At 42.9% G+C, this 23,275-nt stretch overlaps 1 protein-coding gene across 1 annotated transcript in view; it reads left to right on the forward strand.

Moving 5' to 3' along the window:
• The window catches only part of STAB2 (stabilin 2), a 134,348-nt gene that overhangs the window by 33,596 nt on the left and 77,477 nt on the right, over nt 1-23,275 (forward strand). The window contains exons 13-33 of the mRNA XM_066591428.1: nt 52-195; nt 988-1,050; nt 1,148-1,264; nt 2,072-2,125; nt 2,527-2,607; nt 3,966-4,118; nt 5,016-5,078; nt 5,162-5,257; nt 5,386-5,472; nt 7,679-7,790; nt 10,147-10,327; nt 12,043-12,136; nt 12,566-12,724; nt 13,952-14,047; nt 14,737-14,832; nt 15,046-15,093; nt 16,057-16,187; nt 17,586-17,700; nt 18,303-18,380; nt 18,991-19,089; nt 19,218-19,325. Of these exons, the coding sequence (XP_066447525.1) occupies nt 52-195; nt 988-1,050; nt 1,148-1,264; nt 2,072-2,125; nt 2,527-2,607; nt 3,966-4,118; nt 5,016-5,078; nt 5,162-5,257; nt 5,386-5,472; nt 7,679-7,790; nt 10,147-10,327; nt 12,043-12,136; nt 12,566-12,724; nt 13,952-14,047; nt 14,737-14,832; nt 15,046-15,093; nt 16,057-16,187; nt 17,586-17,700; nt 18,303-18,380; nt 18,991-19,089; nt 19,218-19,325 (2,175 nt within the window). The remainder of the gene's footprint in view (nt 1-51; nt 196-987; nt 1,051-1,147; nt 1,265-2,071; nt 2,126-2,526; nt 2,608-3,965; nt 4,119-5,015; nt 5,079-5,161; nt 5,258-5,385; nt 5,473-7,678; nt 7,791-10,146; nt 10,328-12,042; nt 12,137-12,565; nt 12,725-13,951; nt 14,048-14,736; nt 14,833-15,045; nt 15,094-16,056; nt 16,188-17,585; nt 17,701-18,302; nt 18,381-18,990; nt 19,090-19,217; nt 19,326-23,275) is intronic.

A 23,275-nucleotide genomic window follows, 5' to 3' on the forward strand; every position in this document is an offset into this window, starting at 1 on the left:
AAACTTGATTCATCAATGCGAATGGACTTTATGGTTTACTTTAATATCTAGGATAATGAGATGAAAATAAGGATTCGCGGAAGTAAGAAGAGAGGGAGATTTCTTAAGAAAAATATAATTGCCTCCAATGGAATCCTACATATCATAGATAAGGCTATGGATTTTGTAGAACCAACTCTGGAAAGCAACACTAAGGTAATGTATCAATGATCGGTAATTGTAGGTTGATTCCGTTGTGAACTTTAATGATCGTGTATTGATTCTTATGGTGAGGGGCATGCATCAAGGGAAGAGTCACATGGTCTAAATAACAATGTGTCCCACTCTTAATTCTAGTTCATACCTGTAAATATTTGAGACAGGAAAAGTGGATGCTTATTTACCACACATGTCCTTTCCGTGATCCCTGAGTTGATTCCCACACCAAGGTTCATCTACATTGTAGGGCTTGTTGAAAGAGGATCTCTGCACAGGTTCACACCATCTATTAAAAAGGGTATGGCCAACCTGAGATGGACCCTTCTCTTCATGGGACCCATAGCAGCTGCATAATTTCTCTATGATACATACACCCTTGTTTATAGTTACTAGTATGTGTTCATCTCTATAATTACATATATTTATGTCCACTCCAAAATGATCAATATTTAACAAATGAGAGGGGTCATAGTTTTGAATCAGGTATAGTCTGTCTCATAAAGAGAGTGCAGCCAATAGCGGCGACATTGACTGCATCACTCCACCCTTTGCTGTTTATTGGAGTGAGTGGACAACCTCTCCTCCAGTTAACGGAGATGGTTACATGATCGGCACAGTGACATTTATCATAGATGGCCAATTGCCCAACCAGAAACGGTGGAGTGCTACACCTACTGCTGCTGCTATTGGCTCCATTCTCTTTGTGAGGCAGCCTATAGTAAGGTCTTTAGACTTCTGTTACTGTTTCTTTTAATCAGCAGTGTAAAAATGTGTTTTCTATATTTTTAGGAGACTATCATGGAAATACTACAAGATAATGCTAGATACAATCGCTTCAGGTTTCTGCTGGAGGTATTCTCTTGTTTTACACAGCATCTTTTCATATTTTGTTGTCAACCGTGGATTTGGAATAATACACGGTTTAATACATTGTGTGATTATTTCACAGAAATCTAACCTCGGACCAGATCTAGACAAGGATGGACCCTATACAATTTTTGTACCCAACAATAATGCCTTGTCTGAAATGGAAAATGGAACATTGGACTACTTGTTATCCAAAGAGGTAAAGTTGCTATCATGCTGTGTCCTGGTCTGAGGACCGCAATGTCCGATTTTACCACTCCTAAGGGTTAAAGTAAAACTAAAAGGGGTTTTTCAAGTTGTTCATGAACTTGGCTAAGGATGTGAAATATGAAGAAAAATTATTTTAAAAAAGCATTACCAATCCATAAATCCCAGCCAATCCATCACCGCCACCTCTGTCCTCCATGCCAGGCTTTGTATAGAGATACCCATGTGCCCGTATACGCATGTGATCGCTACAGCCAATCATTTTTTCAGAACCATTGGGACACAAGCAAGCATATCTATTTTCTGTTGAATGGAGACACATAGAATAGCATCAAGGGTCGCCTGTCATCACTGGGATGCAAGTTGTGCACCACTATACCAGCCAATCACTATGACTCTCTAAAGTTACATAACCTCTCTTTATACAAAAACTTAAAGAGGTATTCCCGTCACAGTAAGTTATCCTCTATCCATAGGATGAGTAATAACTTGCTGATCAGTGGAGGTCCCACTTCTGGAATCCCCACCGACCCTGGGATTTTAGGCCTGGCGCATACCATAGTTCTGTTGGATAAGGCCGCACATGCATGCCTCTGCTCCACTCACTTCAATGGGACCACCAGAGACAGTCGAGTTCAAGCTGAAATCTTGGGATCTCTGTGGGTCGCAGTTGTCAGACTCACACCTTGTGGATAGGGTAATAGTTGCTTTGATGGGACAACCCGTTTAATTACTGGAGTGTATTCTGAATGGTGTCTAGTATTATGTGTTTAATTGTTTCTGTTGGATCTGTACACAGGGCTCTAGGAAACTTCTGGAGCTGTTGCGGTACCACATTGTTTCATCTGCTCAGGTTAGATAAACTTTTGGTTATACTGGCCATTCTTGTGTATATCTGCATGTCCTTGTACTCCTCTGTTATTTACATCCTGTTTTCATGACCACATTCTCGGTCAATAGACACAATAGTTGTAGTGACTAGTGGTTATTCTATACATCACAGTAGACTTGGTCATGATACAGAAGGTTAGCCGATAGTGCTTGGTTATATTAGTGGGGATGGGTGGGGGGGTCCTGAACCTATAGAGAAGGTGATTCAGAGCAAAGATATAAGGTCAGTATGTGGCATAGGGCTGGGGGATTTGTACTACTCACCAATGTTCTATCTGTGCTCAGGGTTGTATTACTATCATCCTATATTGTTGTTATAAATCTTTGTTAGAGACCAGTAATAGTTGGCTTTGTTTTTTGCAGCTTGATGTTGCAAACATCATCTCTTCTACTCAGATAATGAGTATGGCAAACCAGTTAATCCAGTTTAAAACAACCAGCAATGTAAGTACTGGAGGTGTTGTACATATGATGAAATGGGGTTGTTTTTTGAGCAGTATACTCCAACTGTCTCTGCCAATTGACCAAATACAGAAAAAGAAAAAATGCATTGTACGTCCATGTAAAATGTTATATCTTATTAGTGGTATCATTTTTAGATATGAAGATTAGTATCACAATTTTGAGCATTTCCACATGTGCGTGCACAACTGACCAATAGAACAAGTAACCAGCAGCCACCACAGCACAGTTTGAAATAAGGTACCATTCACCTGGGAGTACAAGCAGTATCCAATTAGTATCTCATTAGTCCAGGAAATGGTCTGTTAATTATGGCATTTGCTGCCCCAATGAGTTTCCAATTCTCCCGAAAAATTAACTTATATGTAATTCTCCATTAACCACAATGATCACCATCAACATCTCAAAGTAGGCTTCATAGCAGCTGCTGCCCTGATAATTCTGACCGGGCAATGATACTTAAAAAGTATTCAGAGCATGCTGAAGTTGAATGACAAAACTGATTCCCAGCTGGGTATTTTAGATGGGGTTATTGGGCAGTGACATGTTATTTACAGCACCTTTTAGATTCATCTATTTCTTGCACTATCACCCGTCTGGTATGCTGTGAAGATGCTGTTTTGTATTTAGATTTTGCTTTTCAGACCAGCACACAATAGACTCCTTCTGCATTGACATTGTATGAAGCTTTCCTGTCTAGTGTTGCCTGACCTATTTCTGGTGCATTCATAATGACATAGTTGGCATCTCTGGTCTGTTCTTGCAACCCAATAACTATGGAGTCACATGCAAGATCTAGAACAAGTAACAGCGGTGATGTTTTTAACAAGCCAATAGATGCTTGCTGAACAGTTACAGTTTAAGTTCTATTGATTAGACCATTTATTTTTATATATGAATATCTGTTATTCGATTCATTCAAGTTCTATTAAAGCTTTTGCAACATTTTGTTCTGCTTGTCAAATCAATGGTAATGCAGTCTCACACTATATTCCATACTTGCAAAGCAGGCTTACAGGATTGGTGGTTGCAGACAACACTTCTCACTTGGATACAGTCACAGCAATCTACTACCAGGGATATACGCTTATACATCTAGCAAGCTTAAGAGGTTCCATTGCTGGTCTCGGCTCCAGGGTCGTCACAGCGTCTCCTTCCCATAGCTGCAACCTGTAAAGCATAACATTAAAAAATAGTTTTAATATGTATGAAAAAGCAAATATTCTAAACAGTACACTTTACTGATGTTAGAGACTAAGTGTCATTTTTTAATTAATGCTTTATTTATATGATTACTGTAAGTCATTATTAGTCAAAACACAAGTTTGTTTTTCTTAAAGGGACAAATTCTAGTCAATGATGCAGAGGTTGAAGAAGCTGATGTTGGTGCAAAGAATGGCCGTATTTACACTCTGGATGGGGTTCTCATTCCGCCTTCTATAGTACCCATTTTACCGCATAGATGTGATGAGACAAGGCATGAGAAAAAACTTGTGAGTGGATTTTATATTAGCTGTATTTATAATTAGCAGATTAGCATGAATAATAGAGGGCAATTTTAGTATATCAGGATGGTGCTTCACCATGTAGAAGCTGTAGGTACCTTTACACGGGGCAACTATTGGCCGACTAAGACAACAAATTCAAACCATAGTGCAAACATGGCCACCAAGAGCATGATGAATGATAAATCGCTAGCTGTTTTGTTTAAGCTACCAAAACAATAGTCACTGGTTGATCAAAAGTCATCTGGTGTAGAGTCACAGTCCTTTGTATTTGAACAACTTGTGAACAACTTTGCATGGAGATCCCTTTTATGAACACTCTCTCAGCAAACAACTAATGAACTATCATCACTCTGTGTAAAAGCAAATGAACGACTGTTTGTACACATCAACGACTTGACTATCTTTACAGTAATTGCTCCATGTAAAAACATATACAATGCATGAACATATATATATATATATAATAGTAGATTTATGATTTAATTAATCTGGCACTGCTTGCATTCGCTGTTATGGATTATCCAATATTCTAGATCTTTAAACGTTCATAGAAAACAATATAACCCTTACTGTTAAGAGTTCTGAACCTTTAGGACAGCACTACAGTAAAAATGTTACAATAAAATCTACTATTACTATATATTTTTTAATTAGATGAATTTGGGTTTTTCACTCCATTTCTTGCTTTGGGGCATATGAAATTCCACATTATATTGCGATTTTCTGATGCCGGATTATCACGCAGTCTGAATTATTAGATGTTGCATTAATTAACTTTTAATGAACTATATTTTACTAAATTTCACTTGTCTTTTACCTTTTTGATACATATAGTGTTTCAGCTATGCGCTGCATACAGGTTACAGTTGTGTTTTTTATTAGGGAACCTGCGCTTCCTGCACTGCGGTCCTCTTCAGTAAATGTCCACCAGGAAGTTTAGAAACGGTAGGATCCTATATCTCATTATCCATACATTGGAAAGTCTACAGATTGTGCTGAGGTATAACATGCCACTCATTTGCTTTCAGTCTCTGTTTACACATAAGTGTACCTACCGAAGATCAGTTATGGATAGTGATTTTTCAGTGGGTGGCTGCGCAAGGTACTGCAACTTCACAGTACCGGTAAGTCTTCCTTATTGATACTTATTTAATACTTGTGGCCCACCACATATGTACTTAAAAAAGACAATGTGTTGAAAGTACGTCTTTGAGTTGGGTCGAGTCATGTGTTGCTTATAACCCTCTTGCAGGTACCCAAGTGCTGTGCAGGATTTTATGGCCCTGAATGCAGACCTTGTCCTGGTGGCTTTACTAACCCATGCTCAGGAAATGGAGAGGTAATGTGGATGTTCTGCATGTCTTAAAAAGCTAAGTGAAATCTGGAATTTGTAAGTTCACCGTTGAAGACTCTTCTTCATTTTAGATATTGAACTAAACTCTACAGAATTGTACAAATACATTGCTTTACTTATCTAGTACTGCTCATGAGCTATAGCCTATTCCAGTTCCGCATTAGTAGTTCTGCAGGTTTCAGTACTTAGGCCTCATGTCCACGGGGAAAATCAGATCCGCTGCAGATTCTCCATGGAGAATCTGCAGCGGGTCCCTCCTGCCCCGCGGACATGAGCGCTGAAAATAGAAATTTAAAAGCATTTACCTTTCCGTAGCGGGCGGCGAAGGTCAGCTGTTCCTCACGGCCGGATCTTCATTTTCGGCCGGCGGATGAATTCCTGACGCCGGCGGCACGTCGCCGGCACGTCGTCGATATGCCGCGCGCATGCGCCGGGCACATCCGCCGAGCCGAAGCAAGGGAGATGCGGCCGTGAGGAAGAGCAGAGCTTCGCGGTCCGCTGCGGGTGAGTAAATGCTTTTAATTCCTATTTTAGGTCTCCCGCGGATCCGGACGGCTTCCATAGGCTTCAATAGAAGCCCGCGGGAGCCGTCCCCGCGGGAGACCCGCATGAAAATGGAGCATGGTCCAGATTTTTTCATGCTCCATTTTTTTTTAAATGCCTTTTATTGACGATCCGCGGGTATTTATCTACCCGCGGGTGGTCAATGCATCCCTATGGGGTGCGGATCCGCGCGCGGGAGATCCGCTGCGGATTTTAAATCACATTTTGCCCGTGGACATGAGCCCTAAAAGCTCCAGTAGCTGTAAGCTCAATACAAGATAAGGGTACATTTCTGAAAAGTGCAATTGACTGTGCTTTTCAATATAGTTGGGGATATAGGATCCCGATGTATGACAGCCAGATGTAACCTTTTGGAATATGTTTGGATACTTTAAGGGTCAGGAGGGAATGCGGGTGTCCTTAAGGAGAGCACCCAAAAATTGTGCGGAATCGCCGAGGGGGTGAGTAGGTCAGGGGATAGTATAGTCTCTCCCCAAGGAAAGCACCCAAAAGGTTTGTGGGGGGACACCTAGAAGCTAAGCAAGGAGACTTATAAGGCCATGCAAGTTCCTCTGGGTAATTTATGCAAATAGGGAAGATGAAAAAATACCTCTGCAGCGCCACCTAATGGATGGAAGCATTCCTTACAAATCGATGTGACTTTCTAACAAGTCTTAACAATGATTGGGAATAGGAAATCATCAAACTGATCTTATAGGAGCATTCCAGCAATTCTAAATGAAAATGATATGCTTCATAAGGCGATAACATGTAATTTTGCGATATAATATCATAGCTTGCCTTCTAAGGCTGCAGAGATAAGGCTTTACCTGTGGTGCCCCCCTGCTTAGTTCTGCATTGGTACCCAGTGGCTATGACCTGTATGCCACTGTGTTACTGATCAGGTTGCTAAGTGCCTTCTTACATTCTGTAATAACGACACAATTCGTACGGTGGTGAATGCGTCCTAGTCAGTAACTGACAGTGGGGCATTGTGGGAGTCTCCGGTGGCCATTTTCAATTATAGTTTGGAAATCTGAAGCTGCCTGGAGAGTAGCGGTAGAGCAAGTCGGCAAAAAACGGTCCTGGACTTCAAGTTTGATGATTTAGATGAACTTTTGGAATAATGGTAAAAAGGGGAAATGTTAGGGAAATTTTGAAAATTTCGCCAGTCTCTGAAATACCCCTTTAAATCTATGAGCACATAATTGTATATGTTGGGACATTTTCCAGAAATGAAATATGTTGTGAATTTAGCCTAATGTAGTAATATTTTACTCCTTTTTCATTAAGTATTCCCTACAACCGTCTTATGCCTGCTGTAAGGACTTATTCAGACAATTGCGCCCATGTTGTTTCCACAAAAGAAATGGCCCACACATGTACGGATCTATACGCTCTCCGTATGGAGCCCAAAAGTGATAGCCCTTGCTATCGCTCAATTTTGAGGACCCCCTAATCCATTTCCGTTTCCGGGGAATCCTCAGACTTTATTGAGCCCTGACTGAGAGATATATCAGTCTATACAAGCCGTATATTTGATGGCAGATGTGCCGTTAGCTTGAGAGATTTCTGTTTATTTGTCTGGTCATTCACAGTGGGCATCGCCTTTTAGTAGAACTTTAAAAAATTATTTTCTATGTTTCAGTGTATGGATGGAATTACAGGAAATGGGACCTGTGTCTGTGATGAGGCATTTACAGGCTATAACTGCCAGCGTTGTTTGGATACAAACATGTATGGGATTCGCTGTGACAAAAGTAAGTGTATAGTAACCAACAAATGTATGCAGTAATGCAGCTGGAGGGTATATACAATTATGGTTTACTCCCAGAAGGCACTAACAATTGCATTCTACCTCAAGGCAGTCCTTGCAATTAAAATTCGCCACTCATGGATTGCAGTCCATATTCTATATGGATTTCACTGTATCCAGAAATTGTCAAAATTAATCTTAAAATAGTCTAATATTTCTGATTCTCTGACATAAAAACAGTAATGCTGTATGAGATGTCAGTCATGTAAGGAAAATATTGGTATTCTGTTATGTAAAGTCGGAAGGGAAGCTAGAGTAGAGTCACGGTGTGGCTGGATAGATAGCACCTGTCTATAAATGAGAGAACTGTTGAGATTTTGGATTATCTTTTGGACATATTTTTTTTTCTTGGTTGAGAATTGTGTTAAATAAGGTGACCAGACATTTCCATTTAGGCAGGACAGTCCCACTTTTTCCAGGGTCCCAAGCGGGACAGCCATTTGTGCCGCTATTGGGGGCGGGGTTACCATGAAGTTGATTACCAGCCGGGGTGCTTTGGCTTCTCGGATGGTAATCACTCAGCGGTAGCACTGATGGATGCTCACACTGACGGCAGAGTGTGCATCTGGGATCTTCCTTCCCTGACCTTTCCTCCTTGGTTCCACAAGAGGAGAGGAAAAAGGAGGAGGCGCTCTGAAAACTAGGAGAAGGGTAAGTTTATGGGTTTCAGGGGGGGGGGATCTACTAGTACTGGGGCTACTGTTGGGGTCACTGTTACTACTGGGGTTGATATAAGGGATACTGTTAGTAATAGTGTCTCCTATATCAGCCCCAGTAGTAATAATATTAATACTGAAGCAACTGTGAGGGTAACTATTACTACTATGGTCACAATGGGGCTCACTATTACTACTGGGGTCGATATAAGGGACACTATTATTACTTGAGCCGATATAGGGGACACTATTACTACTGGGGCCGATATAGGGAACACTATTAGTAATAGTGTCTCCTATATCAACCCCAGTAGTAATAATATTACTATTGAGGCCACTGTGGGGGTCACTATTACTACTGGGGCCAATATAGGGGTCACTATTACTACTGGGGCTGATATAGGGGTCACTATTACTACTGGAGCCACTCTGCACATGGCAGCATACCTCAAGCTGATTTAGGCTGGGTTCACGCGGGGCGGAATTGCCGCGGATTTGCTGGGGAACTTCTGTGCGGAAATTCTGCAGAATTCCTGCTTATGTGGCAAAACCACTGACAAGTGTAGTTTGTTATTGCTTCTATTGCTGCGGATTATGTGCGATTTTTCTGCATTGAATTTCCGCAAGTTATGAAATCCGCAGCAGTTTTACAGTATTTCCAGCGTTTTCAGCTACGTTTTTTTAAGCTACTTACATTGAGGCCTATGGACAAAAAAACGCCCCGGAAATGTCCAAAGAATTGACATGCTGCGTCTTCAAAAACCGCAACGCAACAACATTTCCGCACTACGGCAGAGCAGAAAAATTCTGCACTGTGAGAACAGCTTTTTGCCAAAACACATTGACTTTGGCTTGCACTGCAAACACAGCGGTTCGTCCTTCCTACGGATCTGTAACGGGAAAATGCAGATAATCCGCGGCAATTCTGCCCCGTGTGAACCCAGGCTTAGGGTATGTTTACATGGGGTGAAAAAGCTGCAGAATGTTCACAGTGGAAATTCCCGCAGTACATTTCACAGCATTTCTATATCCAAAAAATAGTCAAAATCTGCACCGTTGGTGTGAATTTTCACTGGAAATCAGCCGTGTACCCGCAGCTGATTTCATACTATGCGGCGCTCCCCCTCACCTCCCCTGAAGGCTTCCCGCTGTCAGCGCTCCCTGGTTTTCGGTTCCCAGCGGCATGGTCAGGTGTGGTGCCGCTGATCAGATGATGCTGGTTAGGTGAGGCCACTACAGGCCGCTAGGAACCGGAAGCTGGGGAGCGCTGACAGCAGGAAACCTGCAGAGACGGTGAGGGGGAGCGCCGCATAGTATGAAATTGGCTGCGGAGATGTGGCTGGTTTCCGGTCAAAATCCGCACCAAGGGTGTGGATTTTCACAGTTTTTTGAATGCGGAAATGCAGCAAAATTCGCTCCCTGTCTTTCTTTTCACAATGACTGAGAAAAAAAACATGCATTGTGATAAGCCCCGCCCCCGACCACACCCTCTGTGCCACTTTGACCCTAGGAAAATCTGGTCACCTTATGTTAAATATCAGAAAGATTCATGTTCTAAATCACTTTCAGTCTGCATGAAAATGGTTATTGGAAAGGTTGTATAAAGGCGGATGAGAATACTAATTTATTGTTACTTGCCCTTAGAATGTGGCTGTGTCCATGGCAGATGCAACAACCATGTAGACAGTGATGGTAGCTGCCTGACTGGGTCCTGTAAAGCTGGATTTACAGGACAGTTCTGTGATAGGAGGACTACTCCTTGTGGAATACTTCTTACCTTCTGTCATGCTCATGCCGACTGTTCATTCCGTAACGGCTTGCCCAGGTACTCTTTAATATTATAATGCTGCATTTATAACCAAACATTAAAGAGGTTTTCTAGGCATTCACTACTGATGACCTATCCTCAGAATAGGTCATCAATAGCTGATCGGTGAAGTTCCGCTACTCAGGATCCCCACCAAAAAGCTGATCTTCCAACCTGCTGACAGTGCAGGCCCTGCCATTCGCAATGGTGGTCAGGGTCAGAAATGTAAAAGAAGGCTTCACTTCCATTGAAATCAATTGGAAGGATGCCTTCTAATACAGTTCTGGCTCTAACAGCAATGAGGATCTGAAAGTGTAATAGAAGGCATCCCTTCCATTGATTTCAATAGGAGATAAACCGTCTAGTACACTTCCGGCCCTGGCCACTAGAGCAGACAAAGGGCCCTGCTGCACTGATAGCAGTTTGCAGGATCAGTGAACTTTCTAAACAACAGATCCCCAACGATCAACTTTTGATGACCTGCCTTGAGGATAGGTCATGAATACTAAATTCCAAGAAAACCCCTTTAAAACTTGAAGATCCAAGCTGTAAAATTTGAAAAACTTTAATAATGCTTATCTTTCTTTATACCTTTATTAAGGCCCATTTACACCAGGAGATGATCGATCAAAGATCGCTCCAACTACAGTTTGAGTGACAGCTTTGAGCAATCATTTTGCATAAACTATTAAATAGCTACTCAGCTACTTAAAAGCAATAAAATGTGCAAATGAAGCCTTAGCTGAATGCAGTTATTAGCTGAAGGGGTCTTATCTGCTTTCAGTTCCTTTGTTCTCCAACGGGAAACAATGCTATCAGCACTCCCCGTGGCTGAACAACGATTTTTAGGTTGGACTGAATTTAACGATCAGCTAACAGTGCCTGAAAAGCGCATGATGAGCGCGCATTTAGACGCGCCGATGATCGCTAAAACGATCGCCGATTAGCGTTTTTTTGGGGGGGTTTTTGCGATCATCGGCTGGTGTAAATGGCCCTTTACTTGTAGTGCTAATGTACTATATCAAATAAGCCATTTGTTGTTTTATACATGACAATATACAAGATCTCTGCCTTTTGTCATTAAATTGAAATATTCATTATCTAGTTCCAGAGTTTGAGAATGGTTCTCACTAAAGCTGGCCATAGAAATAAGCTAGCTTCCCTATAAGGTTGTGTTCACAAGGGTCAAATACAGTATGTATTAGGCAGATTGACTTTGGGTTTTTCAAATAATCTACAGCAATAAATCTGAAGATGAAATTCTGATTTTTGCTGCAAATATGCCAGCAGATCCGTAAATGGATTAATTACCCTATTGTACTTCATTGGCACTAATCCATAGCCTTCCTTTGTGGAAGTCACAACATACTGTGGATTTTAAAATCCACAGCGCATTGATTATCCCATGCAGATTTTTTCCAGAGTATGTGAATGGAGTAGAAAATATCGTATTCACTTGCATAATCAGTGGCATGTCAATTCTGTGAAGGGAAGGGGGTTACTGGAACACTGGAACAATCCCAGCAGCTTTGTAGGCCTAACATGATCGTAAAGGCTTTTCTGTAAGCAAGATTGTTTCCATTCACTGACAGCAAGCAGAAACATTAATGCAATGAAGCTTTAAAATATATAGGACCATATATTGATAATTGCATAATGTTTCAGTATCCATGTATACATTTCCCTGGTTAGGTATATAATAAGTAACGATGATCTTTACGTTTTTCTTTCAGCTGTGTCTGTAAATTAGGATATGAAGGAGATGGAATAAACTGCGTAGAAACAAACGCCTGTCTGGTTTCTGGGAAATCTCCCTGCAATGTCAATGTGAGTTGGTTTTACTCCCAAATAAATGTTTGTGGTGCCTATAAAGTCATTTGTGATTCCTCTTCATAAAAGTATATTAAAGGGCTTTTCTCAGTACTTTAAATTGCTCCACAACCCTTCTGTCCTTCTTGGTTGCTGCTGACCAGGACGTGTGACTGCTGCAGCCAATCACTGGTTATAGAAGGTCACTGCTGTGGTTAGTGATTGGCTGCAGCAGTCACATGTCCTGCTTAGCAGCAACCAGGAAGGACAGAAGGGTTGTGGAGCAATTTTAAGTTTTGGGGAAATTCCTTTAACTGAATATTTGAGGTTTTATTCACTGCTCATGCTGTATATACTATGTGCCAGTAGCACTTCATTACGACATACATGCTACAGTAATAATCATCTATCGTGTCCACTGACTTACGTTTCGATGTGTTTATACAGGCTCAGTGTATTCCGACAGAACCAGGAAAATTCAAGTGTGTGTGTCGCATAGGATGGACAGGCGATGGGATAGACTGCTCCGAAATAAATAACTGTCTGCTTCCTGACAAAGGAGGATGCCACCCAAGTGCCACCTGTCTGTATGTTGGTCCTGGCCAGGTAAATGGATGCCTTGAAGTTCACAATATACTGTATATCACATGACAGTGGGGTATTCGTATTAATTCTGGCAGACCACTGAGCAGTACACTAGTATAGAACTTCATTATAGGAGCTATTCTTACCCAAAAAAAAATCACATATAGTAACATGGGGCTTTCAAGCTACACTCCTTATTTCCAACACTTCATAAGTGTCAGAAAATGTGGAAGGCTTAATCCAGTGCTAGAATGCTGAACTTTTTAGTGCAACTGTACAAGAATGATATATAGTGGTCAATCACCACCTGATGGGTGGTGACTAACTATTATAGTCATGTGACATGGGGGCAGGATGTGTCCCATGAATATCACATCAACATATGCAATTTGTAAATGGGTAAGATCAGGTAAGAACAATGCAAGAGCAAAGCAGAATTAGTATGTTCAGTTTTTTCGTTATTTTAAGCATAAAAATCCTTATTTAGAAGACCTGCAAAACAATTTTAAAGTAGTTTTAAGTGTAATATTTTTGAGCCTTTATTATGGATGCCGATACCGGTCTGATCACAAGTGTAATGGCCTAAAGCAACAACAGCATAGTTCCCTATGACGCTGTTAGTTTAGGTCATTGAACCTGCAGTTGGCCAGGATTTGCAGCCATAATAAGATGCATTGGCATTATGCTCATGAATAACCGGCCTAAACTGGCCTAAATCTCACCCAAGCATGCATTTTTACTGGTAATAAGGAAAAAGGGCTCTTCCAACAGTTAACTAAGGCAAACTTTAGAATGCTGCCAGATCCCGTCAAAACTTGACTGAATCAGCCACTAATTTTTACAACCAGCTGTAGCCCAGGTACTGTTATAGGCGTGTCAGAACTGAGATATGACAGTTAGGGTGGACAAACATTCTATCCATACCAAATGTTGGTAAGATAACGATCCGTCCTCAGACTTTTCAATAAAGGAGCTGATCTCACAGGTGTTTCCCAACTTGGGTCCGACCATACAATGGGGCTGTATGCAGCCAGCGTTCGGTTTTGGAGATATACTGTAGCTGTCATGTATTTTACAAATGTCATCGATTATGGTGAACTCAAACTGTCACGCCGATTTTTTTTTTCCGCCAAGTAAACTGGCAATGTTGTATTAAGGTCTGATGGTAGATTTAACACAAGGAAATTCATAATCCGAGAATTCTACAACTGCAATATGTTGCCACTCTTGTTTTTGCACTTTATGCAGAGTGATTGTGAGTGCAATAAAGGGTTTCGAGGTGATGGCATTCAGTGCGAGCCAGTGAACACGTGCCTAGGAGAGACGGAAAAATGTCATTTTCTGGTAAGTTCTATGTCCTAAAAATACTTTTACATACAAGTTTATCAAGTGAAAATTTTGTCCCTCTGCTGCTTCCTCCCTAATATCCATATCCCCCTGATTAAATAAGCGAAGATTATGTCCCCGTTTCCTTAGTAACTTTGGGATAAGGTTACGATTAAAGGATAGGGTTAAGGCCCATTTAGACACAATGATTATCGCTCAGAATTCACTCAAAAGCCATCTTTTGAGCGATAATCGTTGCCTAAACGGGCGGCCATCACGCACTATTTGTTCATCGTTGACTTTTAGCCAGCTGCGGAATTTCTGCCTGTCTGCAGGCGGCCTAAATGGGCTTTGAGGGTTTGAATATTGGCTGGGGACATTTACATTTGTGGCAAATGAACTTTGTGTCAGGGGTATGTCCTAGGAAGACACAATCTTCACTACTTCATTTGGTTTGTGTCAAGTGATGTTTATGTCCTAGGGAGACATAATCATAAATTGATCCTGTTGATCCTTTGGATTTGGAAATGGAGCAATGTATCCATGCTTCAAAGTGATGTGTGTTATTGTAAATGGTCTTCTGATTCAGTTTCTCAGACTTCACAGACAGCCCAGCTGCAATGTTACCATACGAGTATGGTTTGTGGTTCAGCAAGCTAGATAGAGAAATAGTGACTGAATGTGCATTTTGTCATTCTTCTCTGTAGGCAAAATGTCAAAAAGTAGCATCTGGTTTCTGGGAGTGTGTTTGTAAAGAAGGCTATGAAGGTGATGGAAAAATGTGCTATGGAACTGTAGCAGATGTAAGTATTTCTGTATCCAAAACATGGCTCCAGCCTGATACAACCAGAGTGGAATGAAATATCTATATCTAAACATATGTCTTTATAAAAATGTTAATTAGAGCTTTCCATTCTCCTTTTAAAATGTATCCTGCATTCTTTATTTGTCTCTTTTTTACATCCATAAGCTCAAACAAAAATACACATTGTAATTCATCTATTACTTGGTCTTAGGTGGTTGCATCGCTCCCAGAGGCCTCTGAATTTTCTAAGTGCATAAATGTAAGTTGGAGATATAATACCATGATAATGTTAGTAAGGCATCATGTTGTATTATGGATCTATAAAACAAAGGCTGCTGTGGACCTTACTGTACCTCCATGTGCCTCCACACAAAGGCCACGAATCTGTCAGAACAAATAATGCAGTACTGTAGCTTCTACAGGAAAATATTGTGTCTCAAGAAGCACTGTATGGCAGCACATGGAGTACCTATAAGTTTACATGTTCAAAAAGGACTTTGTGTGCCACTGTACGTGGTTCATTCATGTGCATGGACCCTTAACCTTTAACTGTGGACGTGGAGTCTCACAGACCCCTCCCCATTCTAGATTTCCAACAAATGCATACTTCCCCGCTCATCCCGTGGACGAATGGCTCAATAGCTTTTGTTTTAGTTGTGCAAAGACCAATACGAGAGGAGGTTGTATCTTTAATTAAGACTGAAAAGTTCCCATAATTCTTTATTATGTAAAATTACTAAAATATTTAAATAAAAGTTGACTATTTCTACATGTTTTTTTAATTATTTATAACCTGAAAATTAATGAAAACAAGTCATTGTAAACATCCAGTTCACTATTACGAAAAAAGTCAACCACAATATATAGGAGACTGTGAGAAGTGTCCACAGAAGTGTAACAAATAAATCACATCCACAGTTGAAGGTTAAGAGAATTTTCTATTCTATTCTACTGATGGGGATTAATCATTACTAGTTTTTCCAGCATTCTGCAAACTAGATAAAGTTGTTCTGGAGTTCAAATTATCAGTTACTCCATACTGTCCGTGTTAGAATCAGTGTACATTAGCTTACACAGACCCCCCCCCCTAACCCTGAATAATGAATGTTCATTTCCTCTGTATATAATACTGTTAAACCTCGTTAGAGATATAACAATAGATAAAAACCTGCACACGTTTGAAGTCATCATTTTAAATCAAGCAATCTGACATTAATTTCAGGATCCTGATATAAAATCTTTGCTTTCTCAATCTCCAAATGTCACGATGTTTGTCCCTTCTCGACGGGCGTTTGACAATATGAAAGATAAGGTTTACTGGATGAAAAAAGAGAATGCCCCAACCTTAGTAAGGTAAGGAAATCATTCTTTGTATCAATACGCTATCCCCATTACACTGAGTTATTGTAGTCACACTAGCAAGAAATGTAATGTTCTTTATGTATTGCAAGGGAATAAGGTTGTACTGTAGAACTGGCTAATGTACCAGAGTGTTTAGTTACAGCAAATGTGGAGCAATATTTTTCAAGATACCATACAAATCCTGAATGCCTCCATGCCCGCCCAAATCACATCTTGCATCGAAGCTAGAGGCGGTACAACAGGGTCCTGGAGCCTCCATGCATGCCCGTATCACATCTTGTATCCAAGCTAGAGGTGGTACAACAGGGTACTAGAGCCTCCATGCCAGCCCGTATCACATCTTGTATCTGAGCTAGAGGTAGTACAACAGGGTCCTGGAGCCTCCATGCACGCCCGTATCACATCTTGTATCCAAGCTAGAGGTGGTACAACAGGGTACTGGAGCCTCCATGCCAGACCATATCACATCTTGTGTCCAAGCTAGAGGAGGTACAACAGGTTACTAAAGCCTCTATGCCTGCCCGTATTACATCTTGTATCCAAGCTAGAGGCGGTACAACGGGGTACCAGAGCCTCCATGCCCACCCGTATAACATCTTGTGTCCAAGCTAGAGGTAGTACAACAGGTTACTAGAGCCTTCATGCTCGTCCAAATCACATCTTGCATGCAAGCCTAGAGGTGGTACAATAAGTTACTAAAGCCTCCATGCTCACCCATATCACCTCTTGTACCCAAGCTAGAGGCTGTACAACAGGGTAGTAGAACCTCCATGCCCACCAGTACCACATCTTTTATCCAAGCTAGAGGCGGTACAATAGGGTACTAGAGCCTCCATGCCCGCCTTTATCACATCTTGCATCCAAGCTAGAGGCTGTACAACAGGGTCCTGGAGCCTCCATGCCACCCCGTATCACATCTTGCATCCAAGCTAGAGGTGGTACAACAGGTTCCTGGAGCCTCCATGCCCACCCGTACCACATCTTGTATCCAAGCTAGAGGTGGTACAACAGGGTACTAGAGCCTCCATGCCCGCCTGTATCACATCTTGTATCTAAGCTAGAGGCTGTACAACAGGGTCCTGTAGCCTCTATGCTACCCCATATTACATCTTGCATCCAAGCTAGAGGTGGTACAACAGGGTTACTAGAGCCTCCCTACAAGAGGTCAATTTTTCACAATAAATCATCCTTTTGCTCTGATATTGTAATCCCTCATATCAACTTTACAATCACACATAGAATATTTAATCAGATTCTGACAACTCCTTCTAGGTGCTTGATTTCTTTTGCCAATGAGTGTATAAGAGTGGTCATCTAGTGTGATTTGTGCAAATTCTGCATCTTGTGTGAGCGTTTGTTAACCCAAATGATATATATTTTTACTTCTAGGCATCATATTTTGTCAGGTATCTACAGATATGATGACATCAGAGCATTATCTTCAACTGATTTATTGGCTACATCTCTGAATCGTAATTTTCTTCAACTTTCTATAGAAAATGGGGTAAGTTACAAGTGTTCATAAGTCAAGCAAACATTAGGCAGCTCTCTATACCAGAGAACGCTGCCAACGGTTACCTGTAGGAGTCAAAATTTTATGTCAAATTCTCAAATGTCCTTGAAGGGAATCTATCAGATTGAAAATACTGCCCAAACTGCAGGCAGCATGTAACAGAGCAGATTGATATATATAACACACATATATATATATGTATATATATATATATATATATATATATATATATTATTTTTTTATATATATATATGGGAAATGATTTGTCATAACTTGTAGTTTGTTCATTTAATCTTCTACTCATTCTGAGCTGAACAGTACAGTGGGCGGCCCTATCAGTGATTGACAGTTACCCCTGCATGTACAATCATACACAGACAGCTGCCAATCACTGATTGCTCCGCCCACTGGACTGTTCAGCTCAGAATGAAATACAAGTTATCCTGAATCTTTCCCCATAACACTATATATCAATCTGCTCAGCTCCTCCTGCTCTATAACATGCAGCTGGCAGTTTAAACAGCAGGTTCAAGCAGATATATTCCCTTCATTTGTAAAAAATGCTTTAATGGAAATTATTTCTTTTATTTTAGAATATAACTGTTGGAGGCGCTAATTTTGTTGTCAGCGATATAGCAGCTACAAATGGAGTATTGCATCTTATTGACAAGGTAAATCTCTTGATTATGTTGATGGTAATTTCTGTTTTGAAAGCCATGAAAACCAACTGGCACAACATGAAATCACTTTCTGTATACGTCTTTTTTTGTTACTGGCAGGTAGTTGTTCTATTCAAGTTCTTAACAATTTCCAGTTTGTAAAATGCACAATATGCTATGGGACATTTTCTCACCCCTCCGGATCCAGCGCGGGTCTCCTCCGTCGTGGCTGGATCTTCTTTCTTCAGCATGGCGGATGTGTCTGGGCGCGCTGGACGATACATAGTGCATTTTTGTTTTATTTTTAAATCCGCAGCACATCTGCAGTGTCAGCTGGGGGTGTGCCGCAGATCGGACAGCTTCCATTGAAGTCAGAAAGATGGAGCATGCTGCGATTCTCTCCCGGGCGTGCGATCCGTATAAAATCAATATTAAATGAATTCAAGCCGCCTAGGATAAGTATATATCCTAAGCGGGAAGTAAAAAGAAAATAATATAAGGGTAGACTAGATGTACCGTGTGGTATTTTTCTTCCGTCTACGTAACCATAAGCATAACATAATATTGCCATTTTTAGCTATATAAAAAAGTTGAAAACTTCAAAACCGGATGCCGTTTATAGGTTTTGACCCCTGATCCATTAACTGCTGGGCAGTTGCCAGACTTGATGACCAGGCTTGAAGAGATGCCCGATTACTCCATCTTCCGTGGCTATATAATTGTGAGTAACACATAACATGAGTGGATGTTTGTCTTTCCATAAGCTCATCATTTTATATAGAAACTTGGCTCATGTTATAAATCTCTGCCGGCATATTGTACAATACTATGCTGATATTTTTTATGTAGGAATATCAGCTGGCAAAACTTATTGAATCTGGTGATCCCTACACAGTATTCGCCCCTCACAATGATGCAATCAACAGTTTTATCCGAAATAAAAGCCCGGCCACGGTGGTAAGTAAACTTGGTAGTTTGGGACTTTGGCACTGTTTGCTATAAGCTATATGATCTGAAACCAGATCAGAGACACATATATGTATAGCAGCCAAATAAAGGCTTTACATCAGACAGATGCACAGCATCAGAATACAGAGATTTATGCAGTCGTCGCGGGAGTTGGTATAGCGATGCAGGACCGAGAATATGATGCGGATGATGGAGTAACCAAGATGTACAATATTTGTTAACATGGGAATGTAAGTGAACAATAGAATAGTAATAATTAAACAAATGGATATCTACCTGCAAATACTAACGCATTATCTGCTGCTAACTATACTTAGGAATAGAGATGAGCGAACGTACTCGTCCGAGCTTGATATTCGTGCGAATATTAGGGTGTTCGGGATGCTCGGTACTCGTAACGAGCACCACGCGGTGTTCCGGTTACTTTCAGTTTCCTCTCTGAGACGTTAGCGCGCTTTTCTGGCCAATTGAAAGACAGGGAAGGCATTACAACTTCCCCCTGTGACGTTCAAGCCCTATACCACCCCCCTGCTGTGAGTGGCTGGGGCGATCAGATGTCACCCAAGTATATAAATCGGCCCCTCCCGCGGCTCGCCACACATGCCTTGTGACTTAGCTGAGGGAAAGTGCTGCTGCTGGTGCTGCTGTAGGGAGAGCGTTAGGAGTCAGTGTAGGCTTCAAGAACCCCAACGGCCCTTCTCAGGGCCACATCTACTAGTGTGCAGTACTGTGTTAGCACAGTAATTTTTTTTTTTTTTGTCCAAAATTGGATCTGCAGAGCATTGCGCCCTGCAATAGGGACAGAAGTGGGGGTTAGGCAGGGAGAGTGTTAGGAGTTAGTGTAGGCTTCAAGAACCCCAACGGTCCTTTCTAGGGCCACTTCTATCCGTGTGCAGTACTGTCCAGGCTGCTGTTAGCAGTGTTGCATTTTTTTTTTTTTTCTCAAAACCGGCTGTGCAGAGCATTGCACCCGGCATTAATACTACAGGGATAGAATTGTGTAGGCAGGGCCAGAAGACATTTATTATTCATTGAATACACGCAGTGGGGTCTTCCCTTTGCTAAAAAGGAAAAAAATTATATTTGGCCTGCCTGTGTCAGTCCTAAGGTCTGCGTGTACGTGTGTGCTGCGTGTACAACGTACAAAAATCAGACGCAACCAGCTACGCTTTACTGCAGCCTAGCGCCATTGTCTTTCCTGACTGGCAAATACCTTCTCTGCTAGAGTTAATAACTCTGCTACACTATAGTTGTGTGACACTTTTTGAGGGCCACACCACAGATATTAAACTTCTTGTTCATTGAATATACGCAGTGGGTGCTTCCCTAAGCTAAAAAGGAAAAGAAATTATATTTGGCCTGCCTGTGTCAGTCCTAAGGTCTGCGTGTACGTGTGTGCTACGTGTACTACGTACAAAAATCAGACGCAACCAGCTACGCTTTACTGCAGCCTAGCGCCATTGTCTTTCCTGACTGGCAAATACCTTCTCTGCTAGAGTTAATAACTCTGCTACACTATACTTGTGTGACACTTTTTGAGGGCCACACCACAGATATTAAACTTCTTGTTCATTGAATATACGCAGTGGGGTCTTCCCTTTGCTAAAAAGGAAAATAAATTATATTTGGCCTGCCTGTGTCAGTCCTAAGGTCTGCGTGTACGTGTGTGCTGCGTGTACAACGTACAAAAATCAGACGCAACCAGCTACGCTTTACTGCAGCCTAGCGCCATTGTCTTTCCTGACTGGCAAATACCTGCTCTGCTAGAGTTAATAACTCTGCTACACTATACTTGTGTGACACTTTTTGAGGGCCACACCACAGATATTAAACTTCTTGTTCATTGAATACACGCAGTGGGGTCTTCCGTTTGCAAAAAAGCGAAAACATTATATTTGGCCTGCAGGCTTGCGCCAATTTATTTCCTGCCTGGGAAATCAAATCACTGGTAATACAGCATGCTGAGGGGTAGGGGTAGGCCTAGAGGACGTGGACGTGGCCGAGGACGCGGAGGGCCAAGTTAGGGTGTGGGCACAGGCCGAGCTCCTGATCCAGGTGTGTCGCAGCCGACTGCTGCGCGATTAGGAGAGAGGCACGTTTCTGGCGTCCCCACATTCATCGCCCAATTAATGGGTCCACGCGGGAGACCTTTATTAGAAAATGAGCAGTGTGAGCAGGTCCTGTCCTGGATGGCAGAAAGTGCTTTGAGTAAGCTATCATCCACCCACAGTTCTGCGCCGTCCAGTGCTGCAAATCCGAATCCTCTGTCTGCTGCTCCTCCTTCCTCCCAGCCTCCTCACTCCACTACAATGACACCTGCTCAGGAGCGGGAACACTCCCAGGAACTGTTCTCGGGCCCCTGCTTAGATTGGGCAGGAGTGGTTCCTCTCCCACCAGAGGAGTTTATCGTCACTGATGCCCAACCATTCGAAAGTTCCCGGGGTCCGGGGGAAGAGGCTGGGGACTTCCACCAACTGTCTCAAGAACTTTCTGTGGGTGAGGAGGACGATGACGATGAGACACAGTTGTCTTGCAGTGAGGTAGTAGTAAGGGCAGTAAGTCCAAGGGAGCAGCGCACAGAAGATTCGGAGGAAGAGCAGCAGGACGATGAGGTGACTGACCCCACCTGGTGTGCAACGCCTACTCAGGACAGGTCTTCAGAGTGGGAGGCAAGGGCATCAGCAGGGCAGGTTGCAAGAGGCAGTGCGGTGGCCAGGGGTAGAGGCAGGGCCAGACCGAATAATCCACCAAGTGTTTCCCAAAGCACACCCTCGCGCCATGCCACCCTGCAGAAGCCGAGGTGCTCTACGGTCTGGCAGTTTTTCACAGAGACGCCTGACGACCGACGAACAGTGGTGTGCAACCTTTGTCGCGCCAAGATCAGCCGGGGAGCCACCACCAACAGCCTGACCACCACCAGCATGCGCAGACATATGATGGCCAAGCACCCCACAAGGTGGGACGAAGGCCGTTCACCGCCTCCGGTTTGCACCGCTGCCTCTCCCCCTGTGCCCCAACCTGCCACTGAGATCCAACCTCCCTCTCAGGACACAGGCACAACCGTCTCATGGCCTGCACCCACAGCCTCACCTCCGCTGTCCTCGGCCCCATCCACCAATGTCTCGCACCGCACAGTCCAGCCATCGCTAGCGCAAGTGTTGGAGCGCAAGCGCAAGTACGCCACCACGCACCCGCACGCTCAATCGTTAACCGTCCACATAGCCAAATTTATCAGCCTTGAGATGCTGCCGTATAGGGTTGTGGAAACGGAGTCCTTCAAAGCTATGATGGCGGCGGCGGCCCCGCGCTACTCAGTTCCCAGTCGCCACTACTTTTCCCGATGTGCCGTCCCAGCCCTGCACGACCACGTCTCCCGCAACATTGTACGCGCCCTCACCAATGCGGTTAGTGGCAAGGTCCACTTAACTACGGACACGTGGACAAGCACAGGCGGGCAGGGCCACTACATCTCCCTGACGGCACATTGGGTGAATTTAGTGGAGGCTGGGACCGAGTCAGAGCCTGGGACCGCTCACGTCCTACCCACCCCCAGAATTGCGGGCCCCAGCTCGGTGGTGGTATCTGCGGAGGTGTATGCTTCTTCCACTAAAGCACCCTCCTCCTCCTCCTCCTCCTCAACCTCTGTCTCGCAATCTAGATGTGTCAGCAGCAGCAGGACGTCGCCAGCAGTCGGTGTCGCGCGGCGTGGCAGCACAGCGGTGGGCAAGCGTCAGCAGGCCGTGCTGAAACTACTCAGCTTAGGAGATAGGAGGCACACGGCCCACGAACTGCTGCAGGGTCTGACAGAGCAGACAGACCGTTGGCTTGCGCCGCTGAGCCTCCAACCGGGCATGGTCGTGTGTGACAACGGGCGTAACCTGGTGGCGGCTCTGCAGCTCGGCAGCCTCACGCACGTGCCATGCCTGGCCCACGTCTTT

This window comes from Eleutherodactylus coqui, chromosome 2, assembly GCF_035609145.1.
Source record: "Eleutherodactylus coqui strain aEleCoq1 chromosome 2, aEleCoq1.hap1, whole genome shotgun sequence".
Lineage (NCBI taxonomy): Eukaryota > Metazoa > Chordata > Amphibia > Anura > Eleutherodactylidae > Eleutherodactylus > Eleutherodactylus coqui.